We start from the raw sequence: 15,944 nt of genomic DNA on the forward strand, positions 1-15,944 counted from the left end.
TCTACAAAATTATGAGGGGCATAGACAGAGTGGATAGTCAGAGGCTTTTCCCCAGGGTAGAGGGGTCAATTACTAGGGGGCATAGGTTTAAGGTGCGAGGGGCAAGGTTTAGAGTAGATGTACAAGGCAAGTTTTTTACACAGAGGGTAGTGGGTCCTGGAACTCGCTGCCGGAGGTGGTGGAAGTAGGGACAATAATGACATTTAAGGGGCTACTTGACAAATACATGAATAGGATGGGAATAGAGGGATACGGACCCAGTGTAGCCACCTGGGTTGGCCACTTCCTCACACAAAATGGAAGAACGCAAAGGTTACATGGAAAAATGGATATTGGCAAAGAAACAAGCAGTTTGCAGAATCCCCTGTATTCTAGCTGCTAAGGAAACCAGACAGAATTGTAACTAACGAGCTGCGCATATTAAGTGAGCGATTCACGGTGATTCCCAGGCACAATGAACACAACAGTTAACTGCAATCGTTACATTCTATAGAAGGTCAGACATCCTGGTGCCAGTGGCGTTTGAGACAAAGGACACCAATAAGGTGGAAGGAACCGTCCGGTGATCGAGGAACAGCCCCGTTATTGGGGAAATTCAAATCAATCGATTGGGAAGAGACCCAATCGATTGCAGGTTTAGAGAGGGACCGCCCAGAAGGACGCAAAGCCCCTGGGACCTATAAAAGTCAGGTCCCAGGACTGATTCTTTCTTCTTGACCAGCCGGCCCTCCCAGCAGAACCCCTTTGCAGCAGAAAACCTTGAGGAGAGGCCTGGTCAGCAGCCGCCATCAGGTAAGTGTCATACAACGCACACTACGAGAGTAGACACTCCTGAGCCCTTTAGTCCACACCAACTGGAAGCCTGCGGATCCAGGACAAAGCAAGAGGCCATTGTTCCCTGATCCGGCAGTTCCCTTATTCCAGATAAGTATTGGCCTGTTAGTGGTAGGAATAGCCTAGTCTTTTAGTTTTATATGCCTAAGTAGTAGATAACTGTATTATAATAAACGTGTCTTGTTTGAACTTACTAACTGGTGTATTGAGTTATTGGTCTGAACTTGAACTTGAATCTTGTGGCGGTATCATAACGATACCTGGCGACTCTAGAGCTAAGGAATAAAACAGAGCCAAATTGAGTGTAAAGTACACTCACCCTGAACGAGCGACCCAGGAAGTGCAGAAGATTGTGGTTTAGTCGGGCAGCATGGTCGGCATGGGTTTGGAGGGCTGAAGGGCCTGTTCCTGTGCTGTACTTTTCTTTGTCCTTTGTTACCAAACTCAGAGTCCTGAGGGCTGCAAAGTGGCAACTGTTAGATGAGCTGCTGGTTCTCCAGATATGCTCAGGCCAGAGATGAATATGAGAGCAAGGTGCTGAGTTAAAATGGCTAGCAACAAGGTTGGGGGTTGTGAAATGAAAATCGCTTATTGTCACAAGTAGGCTTCAAATGAAGTTACTATGAAAAGCCCCTAGTCGCCACATTCTGGCGCCTGTTTGGGGAGGTTGGTATGGGAATTGAACCCGCGGGTTGATTGGGAATTGGCATGCCCGGGTCTGGTTTAAAGGTCGGGTATTTAGCTCAGTGTGCTAAACCAGACCCTTGCTAAACCAGCCTCTGTTATGCTTGGCGACTGAGCGAAGGTTTGGTTTTAATAGGAATACTGTGTCCAATTCTGGGCACCGCATATTAGGAGCAATCATAGAATCCCTACATTGCAAATGGAGGCTATTCGGCCCATCGAGTCTGCAACAACCTTCTGAAAGAGTACACCACTACCTCACCCTATCTCCAGAACCCTATCTAACATAGAACGATACAGCGCAGTACAGGCCCTTCGGCCCTCGATGTTGCACCGACATGGAAAAAATCTAAAGGCCATCTAATCTACACTATGCCCTTATCATCCATATGCTTATCCAATAAACTTTTAAATGCCCTCAATGTTGGCGAGTTCACTACTGTTGCAGGTCGGGCATTCCACGGCCTCACCACTCTTTGCGTAAAAAACCTACCTCTGACCTCTGTCCTATATCTATTACCCCTCAATTTAAGGCTATGTCCCCTCGTGCTAGCCACCTCCATCCGCGGGAGAAGGCTCTCGCTGTCCACCCTATCTAACCTGCACCTTTGTGGACACAAAGGAACAATTTAACATTGCCAATATAGCCCTTCAGTGATACTTGAGTACCCATGATTTCCACCAGTATATTCTGCATCACCCCCATTGTGTCTGAGCGAATGGTTGCTCCCAAGAGGGCAGTCTGGGCTGGCCATGTCAGGGGGCGTGGTCTCTGGGAAACACGTGCGCGGTCTGGCGTCGACGATTGGTTTGGGGAAGGGGTGAGCACAGGGCGCCCCAGGGCGACGGATCGGGGACGCGGGAGGTTCCAAGCACGTGCGCGGCGGAGCGGCGCCGCGAGGAGGAGGAGCGGGCGGACAAGTCAGGTGGGGTCGAAGGAGAGAGAGAGAAGGCGTGGTGGTCTGTCGGCTCCGGCGCAGTGGCACGTGGTCGATCCAGGCGCCTGCGCAGTGGGGTGGTGCTTTGTGGCGAGGGGAGGGGTCGCTGGTCGGTTTCTGCCTGCGCAGTAGGTTGGGGGTGACGTCAAAGAGGCGTGGTCCGTCGAGACCGTCTGCGTGCTGTGTTCAAGCGGGAAGGGTAGGATGGTTTGTTAGCGCCTGCGCGATGGGTCGCGGCGTCGTGGAGAAGGGCGAGAGGTCTCGTGCGGGATATAGCATGGCGCCTGCGCAGTGGGGTGCAAGTCCGGGGAGGCGCTCGAGCGTCAGATTCATGTCCATTTTGGCGCGCTTTTCCGTTTTGTTTTGCAACAGCCGCTTTATTGTTGTGTCAATTTCAGGGCTGGGGAGCGAACCAAACCTTTCCATATCTCTCCTGATAGACATAATCCGGCCAAAACCTGAGGAGAATCCACCCTCATTTTGGTAAATAAAGCCACTTACCATCATATTTACCGTATTGTTGGATTTTAACATATCGTAAAAGATGTTATTTATTGTCACCAGAAATATTTGAGGAGGTGGATCTTCCTCAGTGACAATCTCCCATCGTCTCAAGTGGTGTGTCTCAGGTGAATCATTTGTTCTGCAAAGGTTGCTGAGATTTGTGTATATAGATAAAATATAAATTATTATTTATTTTCAGGCCACTGTTGGTTTTAAAAATGGTTTGCTGTAAAATGGTAGATATTTTAGTGGCAAATTTAAAAAGAAAATTGATTGTTATAAAATTTAGTACTTCAGAGGCCCAAACATTCTTAAAATTGCAACAGATTTAGGTTTTTACAAGGGGGTGTAAAATGATACGTCGAAGCTTTGTTACGAGGCTAGATGTTTCAGTAATTGATTTTTAATAATATCTTATTTGATAATTCATCATTTTTTGAAGAAAATACTTTTGGCCACCTCAAAACCGATTAGTGATTTTTAAATCTGGTTACAGGACACTAAATAATTTAAATAAATTTTGATTTTCTGTGTGATGCTAGTTCTATTTGGTCTTTGAAGATGCGTAAAGACTGGACCATATAATTTGTGTTCACATTTGATGTACATACATTGTTGATTTGTTGTGGTGTAGCAGATGGGGAGGAATGACAATGTGGCTGGGCTGCACTGGCGCCATTTTAAAATCAGATATCCGTAACCCAATGAAATATGTTAGATTTATTTTACTACATGCAAAAAATTAATAATTTGAGAGGCCCTGAACTTTCTTGCCAAAAATGTTGAGCTAGGAGATCACAAACTGAGGCACTGTACCACCACCTGTGGGAGGATGTATTATAACGTGACAAGTTGCTATTATAACTCTGGACATTAGAGTGTATAGTTATTGGCACAACTTGATTAGATGTAGTATACATGGACATAAACAGGTGTGGCGACTAGGGAATTTTACCTACTTCAGCTCTTCAACCCTCCCTATCTGCAACCTCCTGTCCAACACCATCCCTATCTCTGTAACCATCTCCAATTCCTCCAGCCCTCCCTATCTCTACCTTCGCCAGCCCTTACAATTATCCCTATTCTCTGTCACCTATTCTAGCACCTACAACCCTCTCTAACTCTAAACTCCTCCAGCCCTTCAATTCTCCCCGTCTCTGTAATCTCCAGCCCTTACAAACCTCGCTATCTCTAATCTCCAACAGTGCCTCCTGTGACATCAACCAGACTCAACAACATTCCCGATCTCTCCCCCAGTCCCAACAGTCCTCCCAAATGCTGTAACCTCCTCCACCCCTGACAATCCTCCCTATATCGGATTGGATTGGATTTGTTTATTTTCACGTGTACCGAGATACAGTGAAAAGTATTTTTCTGTGTGCAGCTTTAACAGATCATTTAGAACATGAAAAGAAAATACATAATAGGGCAACACAAGGTACACAATGTAAATACATAGACACCGGCATCGGGTGAAGCATACAGGAGTGTAGTATTAATCAGATCAGTCCATAAGAGGGTCATTTAGGACTTTGGTAACAGTGGGGAAGAAGCTGTTTTTGAATCTGTTCTCAGACTTCTGCATCTCTTGCCTGATGGAAGAAGTTGGAAGAGTGAGAAAGCCGGGTGGGAGGGATCTTTGATTATGCTGCCCGCTTTCTCAAGGCAGGGGGAGGTGAAGATAGAGTTAATGGATGGGAGACGGGTTTGTGTGATGGCAGCTTCCTCCAGTCCATTCAGCCTCCCTATCGCTATAACCTTCACCAGACCCTACAACACTTTGAGATTGGCATACTTCTGCAGCCCCTACAGCACTCCCAATCTCTGTAAATCTCCTCCAGCACCAACAACCCTCCCCAGATCTGTAACCTCTTCCAGGCTCTACAACACTCCCTATCTCTGTAACCCTCCTCCAGACCCAACGACCCTCCCTATCTTTAACATCCTTCAGCTTGTACAACCTTCCCTATCTCTGTTAACTTCTCCAGCCCCTACAACTGTTCCTATCTCTCACATATTCGAGCCCCTACAATTCTCCCTTATCTCTGTGACTTCCGCCAATCCTAAAAACCCTCCTTATCCCTGTGGCCTCCTCCAGTCCCTTCAACCCTCCCTATCTCTGTAACCTCCTCCAGCCCATACAAACTGCACTATCTCTAACGTCCAACATCCCTTACATCATTGCCTCCTTCTGAGACATCAACCGGACCCTACAACACTCCCGATTTCTCCCTCAATTCCTACAATCCTCCCAAATGCGTAACCTCCTCCCTACCTCTGTAACCTCTTCCAGCCCCTACAACGCTCCTCATATCTAACTTCCTCCAGTCTCTTCAACCTCCTTATCTCTGTAACCTCCTCCCGCCCCTTCAATCCTTTCTATCTCTGATTTCCTCCAGGTACTAGAACCCTCTCTGTCTCTCTAATCTCTTCCAGCCCCGACCACCCTCCCTATCTCGGTAACCTCTTCCAGCCCCTACAATGCTTCTTATTCCAACCTCCTCCAAGTCCTTCAACCCTCCTTATCTCTAACTTCCTCCAACCCCTCCTATCTCTGACCTTCAACCCTTTCCGATCTCTGTGACCTCCTCCAGGTCCTAAAAACCTCTCTCTCTAATCTCTTCCAGCCCCGACAACCTTCCTATTTCTGTAACCTCTTCCAGCCCTGACAACACTCTGCGATTTCTGTGATGCTCCAATTCCGGCCTCTTGAGCATCCCCCGAATACCATCGCTCTACCATTGCCGCCTGTGCCTTCTGCTCACTGGGTCCTAAACCCTGGAATGCCCGCCCCCTCTAAAACCTCTCCACTTCTCTCCCTGTGACCGAGCGTCCTCTTTCATCTCCAATAAGGGTCAAATTCCTGGAATCCCCTCCATAACAACACCGAGGGTGCATCAACACCGCGGGAACTGCAGAGTTTCAAGAAGGCAACTCACCACCACCTTTTGAAGGGCAATTAGGGATGGGCAATAAATGTTGGCCTAACAAGCGATGCCCACACTCTGTAAATTAATTTGAAAAAAATCACTCCCTGTATCTAAACTCCAATCCCAACAGCCCTCCCTATCTCTGTAACCTCTTTCCAGCCCCTTGAACTCTCCTTTATCTCTGTGACTACTTTCAGGGAACGCTGCTCCGACAGAGGGTCAGCACCCAGTCAGCACTGCGCCGCCAGAGGGTTAGCACCCAGCCAGCACTGCGCCGCCAGAGGGTTAGCACCCAATCAGCACTGCGCCGCCAGAGGGTTAGCACACAGTCAGCACTGCGCCGCCAGAGGGTTAGCACCCAGTCAGCACTGCGCCGACAGAGGGTTAGCACCCAGTGAGCGCTGTGCAGCCAGAGGGTTAGCACCCAGTGAGCGCTGTGCAGCCAGAGGGTCAGCACCCAGTGAGCGCTGTGCCGCCAGAGGGTCAACACCCAGTGAGCGCTGCGTTGCCGGAACAGCTGTTGGATGGAACGTTAATCCGAGGCCCCATCTGCTCTGTCAAGTAGATGTAAAAATCCCCTGGTCACTGTTTGGAAGAGGAGCAATCAGGGGTTGGAGTTCTCCCCAGTGCCCTGGGGCCAGTATATATATCCATTGACCAACATCACTAAAACAGGTGATTTGGGTCATTATCACATTGCCAATGTGGGATTTGTTGAGTGCAGATTAGTTGTTGTTTTGTGTATATTATAGCAGTGACTGCACTTCCTTCCTGCAAAGTGAATTGGGATATTTTGAGGGTGTGAATGATGCTATATAATTTCATATTTTTGTTTATTTGTTGAGCTGAGTGAAATAAATCTAAAACATGATAGGGTTATTTGTTGCTTTAAGGTTCACTCCCTTTCAAATATCGTTTCCTTTACAGAAGCAGAGGGCCATTCGGCCCATCAAGCCGTGCTGCCTCTTTGAAAGATCTATCCAATTAGTTCCCCCCCCCCCAGCTCTTTCCCCCCTATTCCTGCAATTTTTTCTCCTTCAAGTATTTATCCAACTCCCCCTTTAGAAAGCTTGTATTGAATCTTCCACCGCCCTTTCAGGCAGCAACTTCCATCATAGAATTTACAGTGCAGTTGAAGGCCATTCAGCCCATCAAGTCTACACCGGCCCTTGGAAAGAGCACCCTACTTAAGCCCACACCTCCACCCTATCCCTGTAACCCAGTAACCCCACCTAACGTTTGGAAACTAAGAGGCAATTTAGCATGGTCAATCCAGCTAACCTGCATATCTTTGGACTGTGGGAGGAAACCAGAGCATCTGGAGGATACCCACGCAGACATGGGGAGAAAGTGCAAATTCCACACAGACAGTCATCCGAGGCCGGAAGTGAACCTTGGTCCCTGGAGCTGTGAGGCAGCAGTGTTAACCATCGTGCCACCCAGATCACAACAACTTGCTGTGTGAATAAAAATAAAAAATCTTCTCCTCTCGCTCCACTGGTTCTTTTCCTGATTCTCTTCAATCTGGTTATCGACACTCCTACCACTGGAAACACTCTCTAATTTAGTTTCTGACAATGGAATGTCTTGATTCAATCAACCATTGATCTTTCCTGCTGACATTAATTGGTATTACCATCACTGAATCCCCCACAATCAACATCCTGGGGTTAACATTGATCAGAAACTGAACTGGACCAGCCATATTAATACTGTGGCTACCAGGACAGGTCAATAGCCAGGAATCCTACGGCGAGTAACTCATCTCCTGACCCTCCAAAGCCAGTCCATCATCTACAAGGCACAAATCATGAGTGTAATGGAAGGGTAATTAAAAAGGGGGAAGCGATAAGGTGGGAGCGGGTTAGTGGGGAATTTTTGTTGGGGTGTTGGTTATGTAAAGCCAGGTTGGCTGGTTTGGGGGGGGGTGTTGTCCATTGTGTTAAAATTTAGAATATAAATGCCTCAATAAAATATTTTTCAAGAAAAAAAGGAGTGTAATGGAATACTCACCACCTGCCTGGATGATGCAGCTCCAACAACACTCAATGAGCTTGACACCATCCAGGACAAAGCAGCCCGCTTGATTTCTCCCCCTTCTACAAATGTTCAGACCCTCCACCACCGACGAACAGTGGTAGCCGTGTGTACCATCCACAAGATGCACTGCAGTAACTCGCTAAGGTTCCTTAGACAGCACCTTCCAAACTCAAAACTGCTGCCATCTAGAAGGACAAGAGCAGCAGATACCTGGGAATCCCACCACCAGAAGGTTCCCCTCCAAGTCACTCACCACCCTGACTTGGAATTATAGCGCCGTTTCTTCACTGTCGCTGGGAAAAAATCCTGGAACTCTCTCCCTAACAGCACAGTGGGTGTATCTACACCTCAGGGATTGCAATGGTTTAAGAAGGCAACTCACCATCACCTTCTGAAGGCCAATTGGGATGGGAAATAAATGCTGGCCTAACCAGCAATGCCTTCATTTAAACTTTAAAAAAATTATTGAATGCTTTTAATGTTCATACAGGCCTCTATGTGGAACCTTCTCCCTCTTAAAAAGCTGTTGAGGCAAGGGGGGGGGGGTGCGTCAGTTGGAAATTTAGATGTTATTTTTTGTTTTATTTGGTTACCGAGAATTAAGATACGGCTTAGCCATTATCTATTTGAAAGGCGAGAGAGTTTTGAGCGGCTGAATGGTCTCCTCCTGTTCCTATGCTTTTTAGATCCATTTTGCTCTGGTTTCTGGTTCCATAGTTAATGGTGTTGGTAAGCGATATGTTCAGGCGTTTTCGTAGTGTGTTACTAAGAACGAGTGCGTTGCGTTGTGCAGTCCTGTCCTATAACACTGTTCTGTTGTTTTACAGGTCTGGCCAGAAGGGAAATGGAAGCCAACAATCTAACCAACGCCCCTTACCCAGAATCCACTGGAAGTGGCGACGAATTGAGGATTGTTGGTAACTTTGCCTCTCCGCTCCCTTCAGGTATGGCCTACCGGATGGTGACCACACGCTCCCCGACTTGCGCTCGCTGTCGTAACCATGGCATCACAGTGCCACTGAAAGGACACAAGAAAACCTGCCAGTGGCAGACATGTCAGTGTGACAAATGCATCCTAATCCTGTGAGTAACTCAGATGGCCGTTGAACAAAAAATAAAGCACTGGGAAACATTTTTACGGCAACAGGTGCAAAATTAAAAACAAACAGGTGTTATATTAAACTTATAGAGAAGCTTGTTTTGATCATGCTTATGGCACTGCATAGGTCTGGGATCCACATTATGAAGATGGTCAAGAAATTCACAATGGTGAATTATTAGAACTGTGAAGTTGCACAATCTGGGGCACCTTTTCTCTGGAAAGGAGGAGGTTGAGGTCTTTGAAACTATGAAAGGTTTTTGATAGGGTAGACATAGAAAAGATGGGTGAGATTTTCCGCATCTCCCCCCCCCCCGGTTCCTAAAGGCACAGAGGAAATGTAGTCAGAAAATACTGCAGAGAAATACCTGGAAGCTGAAGGCAGGGGCTTCAAATTCTTTATTGCAGCAGAAGACTCTATTCAAGCTCTTTTGGATGTTCATCTTTGGAGTGCATTGTCAACCAAACTTGCAAGGGTGAGTGAAATATTTTCAAATTCCAAGCTGCAGAAAGACCTGAATCTTTGTTAAAGTAATTCAGTGTCTGAATTACTTACTTGAATGAAACCCGTAGCTAAAAGCTGAGCTGGAAGCTGAAAGCGTGGTGTCCGATCTCAATCAAAACAAAAGAAAAATTAAGGAACTATTTAAGGAACGCCATGACTGTCCAGCTCAGTTTAAAAAAAAAGCAGAAGCTCCATTCGACCCACTCAACAGGTTAAAAAGTGAACAGCTGAACAAAAGAAGTCTGTCGGCATTCGGTCCAGTCAACCATTGTTAATTTTTTAAAATCAAGATTAGTGCCATCACCATTGTGCTGTCACCAAAACCAGCAAGCACAGGAAATCCCTTTGTGAGTGAATGGTGATGCCATCTTAAAATACAGAAATGGCTCCAGAGAACGTTTAAAATACTAAAGACACAAGAAAATTGCCTTCAATTAGGTCCACCAGCTCAGAGGGGGAAAAACTGACACAGGCTATTAGCTTGAAGGTTCTACAAAGTGTAACTGAAAAAAACTCCCCATCAGGAAATGTGGCTTCCTTGAGATGAGAATTTTTAAGTTACTGGAGTGTATTAGGTCTCAGTAAAAAGAAATGTGAAGAGGTCCAGGTTAATATCTTTTTCTCCTGGTTTGGTAAACTTGCAGACGTAATCCCTGTTAAGTAATGGGTTAAGAGACATTGCAATTAGTTGTCTCATTTATGCTAAGTGTTCAATGATTGTCTCATTTATGCTAAGTGTTCAATGATTGACACTGATATGTAAAGGGGCTTCAGGTGGACTCTGTATCTGGTGACGTGATGATTGAGTTTAGTGCAGAGTCTGTTAAAGTGAAATAAAGGTGTTTGTGAAAAAGGAGCTGGGCTTTTGTCTCTTCGTACCACAGCATCGATTACGTCTAACAATTGGTATCAGAGGACGGTTGCTGTGTAAATGTGAAGGGTTGAAAAATACAATTTTTCCAGATCAAACCAAGGAGTGAAAAAAAAAAGGGATATATGGCTGAACCCAGGACGAAGATGGCCAGATATGATTATCCTCCCTTATTTTCTGAAAGGGAATCATACGACCAATGGAGAAGTGCGGTAGTTATGTGGACTAAGGTGACTGCTTTAGGAAAGAGAAAGCAAGGTATGGCATTGGCTCTTTCTTTACTGTATGGCAGTAAAATCCGAAACAAAGTGCTTTCTGAGCTGGAATTGGAAGAGTTAGACTCAGAAGAAGGTCTGGCGACTTTATTACTTTATATGGATAAGATTTATAAGAAAGTAGGCTTGTTAAGTGCGTATGAAGCATGGTTGGATTTTAATAAGTTCTGGAAAATGGAGGATTTATCTATGGAAGACTACATAATGGAATTTGGCAGACTTTATAAAAGGCTGCAGAAACACAGGCTGGAATTTCCACAGTCTGTGTTGGCCTTTAAATTACTTGACTGTGCTAGAGTGAGCAACATGGATAGGCTCTTGGTTTTGACAGGAGTTCAGTTTACGGATAACGATACCTTATTCGAACAGATGACAACAGCTTTAAAAACAATTTTGGGGAAACATTCAATTCCAATGGCTCCGATTACCCAAATAGGTCAGCCTGCAATAAGGCAGAATATGGAAGATACACTACTAACAGGATGGCAAAATCGTATGGCTACGAACAGGCCTCAAGACTATAAAAGGAGACCGAGAAAAGGAAATTATGAAGACACAAACCCAGTTAGAACCTACAATAGGAGGATGAACCCCAGAAATGCACGGGGCATGATAAATTGATGTTTTTGATGTGACTCTCAATACCATTATGCTTTCAACTGTCCAACTCGTTATGATAGAGTATTTGAAGCGACACATGACACGGAAGAGTCAGAAGAGGAAAAAGATAGTGACCAGAAAGAAGGCATTGTCCTATTAACAAGTTGTTTTACGCTGGTAATGAGGGTGTTGGTTGCAGAATCTTTTAACTGTGCTGTATTGGACAGTGGCTGCACGTCTATTGTGAGTGGGATTGACTGGTTAAAATGGATGCTGAAAATCGTAACAAAGTTAAGGAATTTAAAAGTTCCACAAGTTTCAGGTTTGGGGATGATAATACTCTGAAGTCGCTGAAAAGAGTGGTGATCCCGTGCAGTATTGCTGGAGTGAATCATTTCATTTCATTTCATTAGCACGGATGTTGTATCAAGTGAGATACCTTTGCTTCTGAGCAGACCGTCTATGAAGAAAGCACACATGAAGCTGGATATGGAACAAGATAAGGCAACAGTTTTTGGAAAGACGATGGACTTACAATAATGTCCCGACTGTATAAATTGTATTCCATTATTGACAAATAATGTTTCAAGTAGAGTGGTTAAGGATGTGTTAATGGCAGTTGATAATGCAACTTTAGCTGATAAAAAGCTTATTGTAGTAAAACTGCATAGGCAATTTGCACATCCGTCTCCTCGGAGGCTAAAAAATTTATTAAAGGATGCAGGGGTAAGGAATGACGACTATACTAAGCTGATAGAACAGGTTAGTGATCGCTGTGAAGTTTGCAGGAAGTACAGAAGGACACCAGCACAACCGATGGTAACCCTACCGTTGGCCAGGGATTTTAATGACATTGCGGCCATGGACCTTAAGATCTAGGATAAAGCAAATAATATATTTATTTAGCAACCAGACTTAGTCAATCAACGATTGTACGAAGTAAAGAAGAGTAATTTTGGATAAAATTGTGGAAAAATGGATCGGGACAAGAATGGGTCCACTAGCAAAATTCTTTACGGACAATGGGGGAGAGTTTAGGTATATGTGTGAAAACTTGAATATTAGAGTTATGAACACGGCTGCAGAAAGCCCGCTTAGTAATGGTGCCTGTGAAAGAAATCATGCTGTTATCGATGACATGCTTCGGAAAATTTTGGGAGATCGACCAAACTGCACGCTAAATTCAGCTTTAGCATGGGCGGTACATGCAAAGAATTCATTGCAGATGGTTGGGGGCTATAGTCCTTATCAATTAGTGTTTGGTAGAAATCCTAAAATTCCCTCCATTTTGGATGACCAGCCTCCAGCTTGGGAAGGGACTACAATTAGCTCCGGTTTTGCTGAACATTTAAACGCGTTACATAGCAGTAGAAAAGCTTTTTTGGAAGCAGACGTCTCTGAAAGAATTCGCAGAGCTTTAAGACGTAATGTACGGCCATCAGATGCCGTTTTTCAACAAGGAGACATGGTATACTATAAGAGAGACAATTCTAATGAATGGAAAGGCCCAGGGAAGATCATAGGCATAGATGGCAAAACATTTATTTTGCAACATGGTAATCAAACTGTTAGGGTACATTCATCAAGGATAATGGATACCGATTACAAATTTTCAAATTTAGACAGAGCAGACAGACATGACGAGGAACCAGAGTCATCTGGTAAGCATTTGTTACATAACTATGAGGACCAGTTAACTGATCTAGACAGGGTTTCTGTAGAGGAACACGACACTTCTGATAAATTAGATCAGGCCATTTTTCCAAAAGGGCAACTGTCAAAGGTTGGTACAAAAGTGACATTCTTGCCTGAAGGATCTAGTCAATGGAAGGATGCAACTGTTATTAGTAGAGCAGGGAAGGCCACTGGAAAGTATAAACATTGGTTGAATGTACAGCATTCAGGGGAGGAAGTTAAGACAATGGATTGGGAAAACGAAGTTCAAAAATGGAGGGCACAGAAACGCAGTGCCAGTTCAGATAGTACATCGGATAGTGAACAGGTTCGCAGGAAAAGGTCGAGAACTATTGAAAGGACATCCCGTTACAGAAAAGAAAGATCTAGCAGTACAGAACGAGATACCTGGCAGGAAAGGGGACGTAGTTTTATCAAGATCTCGGAACAGGAGTAAGACTACGAATACTAATAGAAGTAGAAGCCCACGTGCACGTGAGATTTTGGTGGCTTCAAATAAATTAGATGAAAAAGTTATCAAAGATGCTAAACAGCAAGAATTGCATAGTTGGAGTGAATTTGGGGTATATATGGAAGTACCGGATAGGGGACAAAAAGCTCTATCCCACAGATGGATTTGTACAGAAAAGGTTCTTCCAGATGGAACTTATAAGGCAAAGGCCAGACTTGTGGCAAGGGGATTTAAAGAAAACTTAGACGATCAGGACTTAAGGGTAGATTCACCTACAGCAGGAAAGGTTATTTTAAAGATCTTGTAGGCTCTATTAGCCACAAAGGCATTGGAATGCAAATCTATAGATATAAAAGCTGCCTTTTTGCAGGGGCATCAGCTCCAGAGAGACATTTTTCTCCGTCCTCCTAAAGAAACAGCTAACACAGAAGGGGTACTGTGGAAGTTAAACAAATGTGTATATGGATTAAATGATGCATCTATAGAGTGTGGTACTTTTCGGTAAGGTCAGTTTTGTTAAAGTTAGGCTGTTACCAGTTGAAAACAGATCCTGCAATGTTTTACTGGCACTATAAAGGAAATCCTTGCTGGCATCTTTATGATGCATGTCGATGATTTTTTGTGGGGTGGGACTAGTGATTTTGAAGCCATTGTAATCTCTGGTTTGAGGAAAGAATTCAGGGTTGGATGTCAGGCTTCCGATGCATTTAAATATATTGGACTGGAAATCGGACAGACTCAGTTAGGGGCAACTTTACGTCAGCAATCTTACTTGGAAAGCATCAGCCCAATAGCAATTAGTCGTGGCCGGGTTTCACAAAAAGACGCAATAGTTTCGAAGATAGAAAAAGAGCAACTGCAAAGTTTAATTGGGCAACTGAACTGGTTAGGTAGACAGACTAGACCGGACGTGAGTTTTGATGTTTTAGAGTTGTGTACAAAGATGAATGATCAGCACTGTAGCATGGTGGTTAGCATAAATGCTTCACAGCTCCAGGGTCCCAGGTTCGATTCCCGGCTGGGTCACTGTCTGTGTGGAGTCTGCACGTCCTCCCCGTGTGTGCGTGGGTTTCCTCCGGGTGCTCCGGTTTCCTCCCACAGTCCAAAGATGTGTGGGTTAGGTGGATTGGCCATGCTAAATTGCCCGTAGTGTCCTAATAGTAAGGTTAAGGGGGGGAGTTGTTGGGTTACGGGTAGAGGGTGGATACGTGGGTTTGAGTGGGGTGATCATTGCTCGGCACAACATCGAGGGCCGAAGGGCCTGTTCTGTGCTGTACTGTTCTATGTTCTATCCCAAAGTGGAAGACATAATAAGAGCAAATAAAGCGTTGGCCAAACTAAAAATGCAGGAGGGTGTTTTGAAGTTTCCTGTTTTAGGTGATCCTGGGCATTTGAAACTCATAGTTTATAGTGATGCATCCTATGCGAATTTATGTGATGGAATTTCAAGTGCAGGAGGTTTTATAAATTTCCTTTTGGGGAATAATGGTAAATGTTGCCCTCTTGTGTGGGAAATAAAGAAAATAAGGAGAGTGGTCAAAAGCACTTTGGCTGCTGAGAAGTTAAGTTTAGTGGAAGCGGTGGATATGGCCTTTTATATAAGTCAGATATTGACAGAAATTAGGGGATTTGGGTAATATACCTATTGACTGTCACATTGACAAATCCCTGTGTGAAAATGTGCACTCTACAAAAAGTGTCAATGAAAAGAGGTTACGGATAGCCATCGCAAGTTTGAAGCAGATGTTGGACAGAGGGGAAATAACAAAAATTAAATGGGTTGACAGTAGCTATCAACTGTCAGACTGTTTTACGAAAAGAGGGGCTAGTTCACAGAAACTTTTAGATATTGTGAATGAAGGGCGCCTGTTTCTGTGAATTGTTTTTTTTTCTCTTTTTAAAAAAAAAAGGGCGGGAATCAGGTGTGTGTTTTAGTTTCTTGAAATTCTAGTTTCTTGAAATTTTGTTTTCACCTAATTGTTTTTCTCCAAGGAAGGGGAGACTGTTAAGTAATGGGTTAAGAGACATTGCAATTAGTTGTCTCATTTATGTTAAGTGTTCAATGATTGTCTCATTTATGCTAAGTGTTCAATGATTGACACTGATATGTAAAGGGGCTTCAGGTGGACTCTGTATCTGGTGACGTGATGATTGAGTTTAGTGCAGAGTCTGTTAAAGTGAAATAAAGGTGTTTGTGAAAAAGGAGCTGGACTTTTGTCTCTTCATACCACAGCATCGATTACGTCTAACAATCCCAATGAATGGCATTGATGAATCCCCAACCTGCTTCGTGGGACTGTTAACAGCATTTGATGCAAGTTTTAACCTTCAAGCTCAAGATTGCAGAACTTAAAAAGAGGCATAGAAAACCCAGAGCAGAATGATGAAAGAGAATAAGACAGTACCTAAACAAACCACAAGAGGACACCAGATGATCAGGCACCTTTCCAAAAGCCCTTTTTGAAGACTCAATATGTTTCCGGAATCTCCTAGCAGCTGACCGTGAACAACTATGGGG

General features: G+C 44.4%; 1 protein-coding gene across 3 annotated transcripts in view; it reads left to right on the forward strand.

Moving 5' to 3' along the window:
• Nucleotides 1–2,834: 2,834 nt before the first annotated feature.
• LOC119974690 (doublesex- and mab-3-related transcription factor A2-like) overlaps nt 2,835–15,944 on the forward strand; it is a 48,697-nt gene continuing 35,587 nt past the window's right edge. The window contains exons 1-3 of one of the 3 annotated variants that reach the window (XM_038813816.1): nt 2,835–2,939; nt 3,021–3,085; nt 8,758–9,013. In XM_038813816.1, coding sequence (XP_038669744.1) covers nt 8,775–9,013 — 239 coding nt within the window. In that variant the 5' untranslated portion in view covers nt 2,835–2,939; nt 3,021–3,085; nt 8,758–8,774. The remainder of the gene's footprint in view (nt 2,940–3,020; nt 3,086–8,757; nt 9,014–15,944) is intronic. The other 2 variants (XM_038813817.1, XM_038813815.1) reach the window with 2 other exon arrangements.

The sequence above is a fragment of the Scyliorhinus canicula genome, chromosome 12 (genome assembly GCF_902713615.1).
Source record: "Scyliorhinus canicula chromosome 12, sScyCan1.1, whole genome shotgun sequence".
In the NCBI taxonomy this organism is placed as follows: Eukaryota; Metazoa; Chordata; class Chondrichthyes; order Carcharhiniformes; family Scyliorhinidae; genus Scyliorhinus; species Scyliorhinus canicula.